The 8,260-nt window shown below is 28.9% G+C and overlaps 1 protein-coding gene across 1 annotated transcript in view; it reads right to left on the minus strand.

Annotated features, from left to right (window-relative positions):
* Positions 1–8,260, minus strand: part of LOC100792487 (alcohol dehydrogenase-like 4) — a 32,939-nt gene that overhangs the window by 1,594 nt on the left and 23,085 nt on the right. The window contains exons 7-8 of the mRNA XM_014774129.3: positions 4,498–4,580; positions 129–204 (exon numbers count right to left, since the gene is read on the minus strand). Coding sequence (XP_014629615.1) covers positions 129–204; positions 4,498–4,580 — 159 coding nt within the window. The remainder of the gene's footprint in view (positions 1–128; positions 205–4,497; positions 4,581–8,260) is intronic.

Consider the following 8,260-nt stretch of genomic DNA (forward strand, 5'->3'; position numbering starts at 1 on the left):
AAAAAGATGAAGTTCATGTAAAGTTGTATAGGTGTTAACTTCATGATTTTTAAAATAAAATAAAAAGTATAGAAGAATAAAAGAGAGCAAAGGGGAATCAGAGATGCATGCATGAGAGAGAAAATTACCTTTGATGAATTTGTCTGAGTTGATGTCAACGCCTATTATTCTGGATGCACCTCTAGCTCCTGCCCCTTCAGCTACCTGTGCCAATTTAAGATACAGGGATTTACAAGAGTTTTTTCTTTCAATACAAATTATTTACATAATACTTTGGGTGAGTAAAAGAAAAAATAAAACTATCTTTTGGTCTTATTTCTTGTAAATAAGACTTGAGATAATGAGAGAGTTTGTTTAAATTTATTTCTTAAAAAAACACTTATTTTAATAAAAATAATCAACTTTCTGTTTTCTATGTGTGTTTTATCTAAATTGCTTTCACTTAAAAAAAATATTTTCTTATTTAGTTTAATAAGTAAATTCTATATGTTTATTAAAACATATTTTTCTAATAAGCATTTATTTTAAAATTATTTTTTAATGTTTAAATAAACTAGTCGAGTATATGATAATTGATATATTGAATAGATCTATAATTTTACAAGAATCAAAATAAAAAAATAAAAACAAAATTTAATATAATTAAGAACACATTTTAACTAAGAAAATTATAAAATAAGCATAAAAGTTGAAGTAAAAAAATTGGTAAATTATTTTTCTTGTAAACATCACTACAAAAAATAACTTCTTGGCGATTTTACATTAGTTATATAATAACCAATGTGGTATAAAGGATGGTCGCAATTTCAAGAATTTGTTACATTGATTCTATTACGTACTTAACCGATATTGAAAATGATATTTTATACCAGTTTAAATAATAAGTAATTATTTTTTATACTTAGAAATTTGAACTCCCTTTCACTCTCACCTTAATCCCTTCTCCTTAAACCCTTTCATTCTCTTCCTCGTATCACACCACCAAATACCACTTCTCATTTTCATCACCACCAACACACACCATATTGCACCACCACCACCACCACATTGTGCTCTCCATTGTCGGTGCTACTAGTGGAGTCACCAATACTAGACTACTAGAAAATTTACTTTTAATGTCGTTAGAATAACATCAGTTTAATAGAAAATCAATGTAAACGAAAACGCGGTGATATAAATGTAAGTGTGGCTTCATTAATATCGGTTCTCCTAAAAACCAATGTTAACGTGAGTTTGTTAACATCAGTTTTTGTAAAAAAAAATCGATGTTAACATGAGTTGGTTAACATAAGTTTTTCAAAAACTAATGTTAATGTGACTTCGTTAATTTTTGCAAAAACCAATGTTAACCAACTCACATTAACATTGGTTTTTGAAAGGAAAAAAAAACAACGTTGTATTGTCATATTTATAATATTTTTTGTGCTTCTGGCAATTCACTCGTCTCCCTTAGGAACCCTTTGTCGCTACCACTCTTACTCTCACATTGCTGAAACCACTGTCATCATTATCGCTCACAGTATCACTTGTGCTCACGGTCGTCTAGCTCTCGATCAATCTCACTCACAGTCTAGTTGTCACTCTCACTCTCGCTATCACGATATGTTTTTCTCTCAAAGCTTTATGGATTGTGTGTATCTTCCTCGTTCTGCACTGCAAATTTATGAAATTTTCTTATGAGTGTGTGATGTATTGCATAATCATTGCAAGTGCTCACGAGGTTTTAGTGTCAAATGGTCCAAGGAAAGCATTTTTCAATAGTGAAATCATGGTTCTGGTTGTGGTTTTGCAGATTTATTGGTGTTTTGGTTGTTTTCAACAATGTAGGTCTTTTATTAGTGTTTTGGTTGTTTTCGATAGTGTAGGCCTTCCTAAGTATCTAAGTCATACTGCAAAACAAACAGTGGAGGCCTTTTATTGGTGTTTTGGTTGTTTTCGACAGTGTAGGCCTTCCTAAGTATATAAGTCATACTACAAAACAAACAGTGTAGGCCTTTTATTGGTGTTTTGTTTGTTTTGGTATATTATGTTTGTTTTGTAGATTTATTGGTATTTTGGTTGTTTGCATGGTTCTAGTTTTGGTTGTTTTCGACAATGTAGGCATTATTATTTTTTGTTTGCATGGTTCTGGTTCCTCCACTATCATATTGTTGTTTTGCAGATTTATTGGTAGCATATTGTTAATGTCATACTTATATTGTAAATGGATTTTAGAAACGATGAATGAAGATCAACAAAATTGGAAGGAAATAGTTAACATAATGATGAAGATTAAGAAAAAAGCAAAGAAAATGTTCAACACTATTCATGTTCTAGATCAAGTTAGAAATTTTAAGACTATTCTCAAATAAACATGACACGATTAACACATTTGTTTATATTATTTTGCTTGTTAAATGTAGCTTTATGGTGAAGTCAGTATGTAATTTATTGTAAGATGGAAGGAAGAACTAGAGCATACTTGGCATATGCTACACTCTAGTGGCAACATGCACTCTATTATATACAACCAAGATCTGGTAAGCAAAGCTCTACTAGTTGGATGCACAGAATTCAAAGATTTTTATGGACTCATTGGAAATCATCAAGTGACTTAGACCCATTTTGGACAGTGTTTTCCTCCTCACGCCATCTTCCAAAACAACTTTGAACCAAAAGCTTACCCCAAATGACACTCTTTGTACAACCAAGTATCTAACTCAGTCACTTTTAAAGTCCTGCTGACTGAATACAAAGTGACTTACAACAATTTGGTGAGTAATTAAGCATTGTTCTGTATGTCAAATTTCAAAATCATATACACATCTAATATGGATTTAATGTTAATTTTAGGATGTGTCACCATGTACTCATTTATGAAAGTTGCAAGATTAACCCTTCTAAACTTGAAAGGGACTACAGAGTGTAGAATAGTTTATAATCATTGGAGGAAGACTGCAAAAATTGGAAATGAATGGATGCATTTTGCACAATCATAGAATTTGCAAGCTGGAACTCAAATTATATTTGAGTTTCTAGATACAACTTCTAACTTTGTTTTATTTTATATTTGTTTGTAATTAAAGTACATTACTACTCTACTATTATCAATTTGTAAATTTTTGTTTATAAGTCTTGGTGATATATTTTGTGACAAATATTGGAACATTCTAAACACATTTGTGATATATTTTATTTATAAGTGTTTATAACTACTCTTGGTGCATGATATATTTTGTTTATAACTTTTGGTGTATGGCTTATTTTATAAGTTTTTTTACAACTTTGAATGATAAGTTGTTATATGAATAATTACAAGTTGGTAATTAAAAAAATCCAAAAAAACAACATCGGTTTTTAGAAAAACCGATGTTGTTGTTTACTTACAACATCAGTTTTTATAAAAATTGTTGTTGGTAAAAATTGATGTTGTTTTTTGCAAAAATAACATCGGTTTTTAAACAACCGATATTAACATTGATACTTTAATGTCGGTAGTTTTAACATCGATTAATAATTGATGTTAAAAGTCCTTAATAAACGATGTAAAAAGCTTATTTTTTAGTAGTGCTATGTTTTTGCTTTTCTCTCTTTCATGTTATTTTTGTACTCGATGCAAAAAGTCTCACTTTCATGTCACATTTTGTTTTTCTTTTTTTACTACACAGGCACCAATATGCTTAATTGTCGTTGCGCCAATTAAACAATGCAGTGCACTCATTAAATCTGGACCCACCGCAAACCAATGGTCTAACAAAATCAAGTAAAACATCGAACTGATTATGCAGTTAAATTGGTTCAACCCATGGACCCAACAAGGTTAAACCGACAACTTGGTGTGGTTAAACTGGTGACCTGCTAACTTGCGCTGGGTCATGCAATTTTGTTGAAATTACTTAAAGCGACGTTATTTTAACATTAATGAATAAAAAACAATGAAAAGAAAAGATCAATAGCTTGCATTTAGTTGTCTCACTCCTTCGAATTCCTTAAAGGTCCTTAGTCCTTACTCTTCACTATCAACAGTATTCCTTCCCACCACCATCAATGTCGCCCACTACCATCGTCAAACCTTCGTTATATCCATTTTCTTTTGTTTACTAGCATGTTAGTATGTTATCAACCATATTTTCTTTATTATATGTTTCCTCTTCAATTGCACATTTTGCTTTGTTATTGCAATGTGATTGTTGATTTGATTTCTATATTATTTGTTCAATATGATGTGTTAATTTAAGGAGTGTTTATGCTTAATTACTTTATCTACTTGACATTGTAATTTTGTTTGAGTAGTGATTTTTTTAATCTTTCTTAAGATAGTTATAAAAATTTCAAATATTTTTTAGTATGGATTGGACCATGTGGATCAATTAATTATCCACTTCTTTAATTATTGACACAATGCCTCCACTTGATCATGATTTTTAAAATTATGGTTGCCCTTACTTTAAAGCACTTTTCTAATTTAAAAATTACTTTCTGAAATAGTGGCCAATAGTAATGAAAGATTTCACTTACAGCGAGACCCACAAAACCTAAACCAAAGACAGCTACAGTTGAACCAAAATGCACATCAACGGTATTCCAAGCAGCCCCAACACCTACACATCAGTTGGTCTAAACAACTCATGCTCAACTGATAAAATGTTCACTATTGTTACAATCGTTCACACAACATGATTATTTAAGGATAGTCGATTTAACACTAAGCAAAACATATATGATTAGTTAAATGGAATCAAAAGTACTCAATAAATGTAAATGACAATTATGCACGTTCAAAACATATATCGATTCTCATAAAATATATCTTTAGAGAAAAGAAAAAAAATTCAAGTTTCATTACACGTGATTTTTATAGACAATTTTTGTCTAATATTTGATGAAAATGTTAAAAGATTTGTCAACATTTAAAAAAAGTGATTGAATATGAATAAATATTATTAATTTATTTTTATAATATTTTATCAAATATCATATATAACTCAGGTTAATTATTCTCGTCATTCTTTATATTCACCATTTGATGTCGACAAAATCATAAAAATTAAGGGTGGAAATAGGTCAGGCTGACCTACAGGAGCCTACAACCTGACTTACATAAAGTCTGGCCTAAACTAACTTATTTAATTAAAAGGTTAGGTTCAGACTTTTTTAAAAGCCTATTAAATTAAATAGACTAAGCTTACACTTATTAAAAAGCTTTATAAGTGTGATAAGCCGGCCTATATATATGTATATATACTTATATTATTTTTTAGGTATCAATATATACTTATATTATTTTTTTGGTACAATTAATTTTATTTTTGTTGATTACACATTAGTGTTCCATAACTTCTATTTCTATAATCAAGTAAAACTTTAATTACAATTTAGGTGTGAGTCATGTGTCCCTTTATATTTCTCATTATTTTTATTGGTTTTCCTATTCCCGTTAATGTTTCCTTTTCCTTTAACTTTTTATTATGATCCTCCTACTCAAGAATATTAAAGATTTAATGCGAAGAAGACTTTTAAAAAGGCTATCAGACTAAACTTTTAAAAAGGCCAAGCCGAGCCAAAATAAAAACTTTTGATAGGCTATAGGCGGCTAAATTCATCATAAACTAGACTCAGACCTTTCAAAGTCTGGTCTGGCCTGACCTATTCCCACTCCTAATAAAGATATAAAATTGATTTAATGATAAAAGAAAAAAAATATAAATTTAAATAATTTACTAATAATATTAATAATTAACACTGACAAATAAAATGTCGAACAAAATCATTGGTGAACATGTCCAAATCAATGAAGCAAGATGCTATATTTAGGAATTACTCTGTCAATCCCTCTTCATCCTCTTTATCTCTCATTTTTTTTCTCTATCTCTCTCTTTAACTTAAGCACCACACTTCTATATTCTTTCTCCTCTCCTCTTTATATTGTTTTTTAGGCAGAAAAGTTAGAGAGAATCCATTTTCCAGACGGACTCCCTAAAACTGAACTTCTTGAACGTTCTCTACTTTGACTGTCCTCCCAAACTGGGAATGACCAATAGATGAATTGGAAAAATTCTTAGTCGGATTGTAATGGATTGGAGTAAAATAAGAGAAAATAAGTTAATTATACGCTCACACTGTAAAATGTTTTACACAATTATTTAATTATAATTTATTATATATAATACATTTATTGATTTTTAAAATAATTTAAACAGTAATTTTTTATTGAATAATAATATAAAACTATTTTATATTATTAATACATAGATATTAAATTTTTTGAATAATCCATTAATTCATTTTCATCAATTCAAAATTCATTTAGAAAATCTAATTCATTCATTGTCCACTTCATAGAAAGCCATCTAATCTATCAATTAACAACTTTTTAATGAATGAATATCCAATTCATCCAAAAATTTAATATATTTTAATTAAATATTTTTTATGTCAAACATTCTGTCTCCACACAGTCTCTTCTTTCTCTCTCCCCTCTTCGTGAATTTGAGGTTGGATGAGGAACAAGAATCAATTAATTTATATAGTTCATGAAAACTGAACGGGCAAAAACAAGGGAGGGAAATAGAGTATGTGATAAAATTTGAACTTGCGTATTTTATAATTTAATTTATTTAAAATACAATACCTTTTAATGTATCGTTACGCAAATATACGAAAGATTTAAAAAAGCTTCATCAATATGTATGTGACTGTGTGTGTAATGTATATAAGGAATAAATTATATATAATAAACAATACTACTTAACATCGATCGAAGCAAAAATCAATACTACTTAAAATATTTTCTTAGCAATAGAAAGGCTTGGTTGAATGGTAAGCATGGTGATACTTGGATCTTCAAAAACCTTAGCAATTCCGCTACTTTTTTTCTTTAAAAAGTACTGATTCTCTAGGGTGCCCCTCATGTCAGAATTATGACACTGACCATTTCAATTATGCTGAATTGATTTTTTTATTTAATTTATTAAAGGTTAGTTAGATGATCCATTGAGAAATAAAATAAAATAAAACATATTGTTATTCATTCATTTAATTTAAAGTAAATTACACTAATTAAATATCTTCAAAAAAAATTAAAATTACACAAATTCTCTATTTTTTTTACCCCTACATCATTGTAACGTTTGAGATGGAGACTTAAAATTTAAGTCAAACTTACTAATTTTTGTTGCTGAATTTCAGATTATAGAAGATTTTCTTCCTTGGATTTGATACTTCAACCCATTTTCATGATACTAATTAAACTTTTTCATCATTTCTTAAGATTGTAATTATAAAATTTCATGATTGTATGTTTATGCATTTTAATTCGTAGACTTTTAAGATTGTATGTTTATGCTTAATATTTTTAATGGTTGTGTTTTACCTGCCTGAATCTCCAAGGTGGCTTGTAAGCAAAGGTCCATCGAATACTTAAGGCTTAGGGGTGAAAATGAGTCAAGTCAAGTCAAGTTTTATTAGCCTTGAGTTCGACTTGAGTTGAATACGTAAGGTTTGAGCTTGGCTCATTACGGCTTCTTTTAAAGGCTCGTCTCAGCTTACATAAAAATCTGACTTGGCCTACGAGCCTATTTAAAAGTCTGCTTAAAGACGTCTTTGACCAATTAATTATTTTAAAACTTAGTGAAATACTAATTAAAAAAAAAACTTATGAAATTTTGTATAAACAATGTACAAATCCAAAAATAATTGATAAATAAAATTATATTGAATTCAAGTTCTTAAAACACAAAGTATATCAAAAGAAAATGAAAAAAAAGAAAGCATAATTTTAAAAAAATATATGGATTAGAGATGATTCATACTAATATAGCCAAATAAAAATATTTAAATCGTCTATCCTTTTAACTTGAGTCTTTTTCTTTTTAAAATTTTTTTACCTGCAAGTGAATTCTCTAAGCACTTTATGCCACTTTCATTCATAATACAATAAAAATGATATAGATAATAGTTATTATTATTATTATTATTATTACTTAAACAAGTCAGTTTGTCAAGCTTAACAAGCTTTTTTATAGTTTGACTTTGGTCTTTTTATCTAAAAAACTTTTTAAAAAACTTGAGTTTGATCTTTAGAGTAAACAAATCAAGTCGAGCCTTAAATAAGCCAAGCCAAAGGGTCTTGACAAACGAAACGACTCGACTCACATCCATGCAGTGAAGTTAAAACAACTTCCTAAACTTATTCACATTCTGTGCATTTTTATAGAACTCCCTTTGCTTCTCAACAAAAAGAAATCATCCTTGTAAATTGTAATCTAGCATGCTGCATGCA

This window comes from Glycine max, chromosome 3 (assembly GCF_000004515.6).
Source record: "Glycine max cultivar Williams 82 chromosome 3, Glycine_max_v4.0, whole genome shotgun sequence".
Lineage (NCBI taxonomy): Eukaryota > Viridiplantae > Streptophyta > Magnoliopsida > Fabales > Fabaceae > Glycine > Glycine max.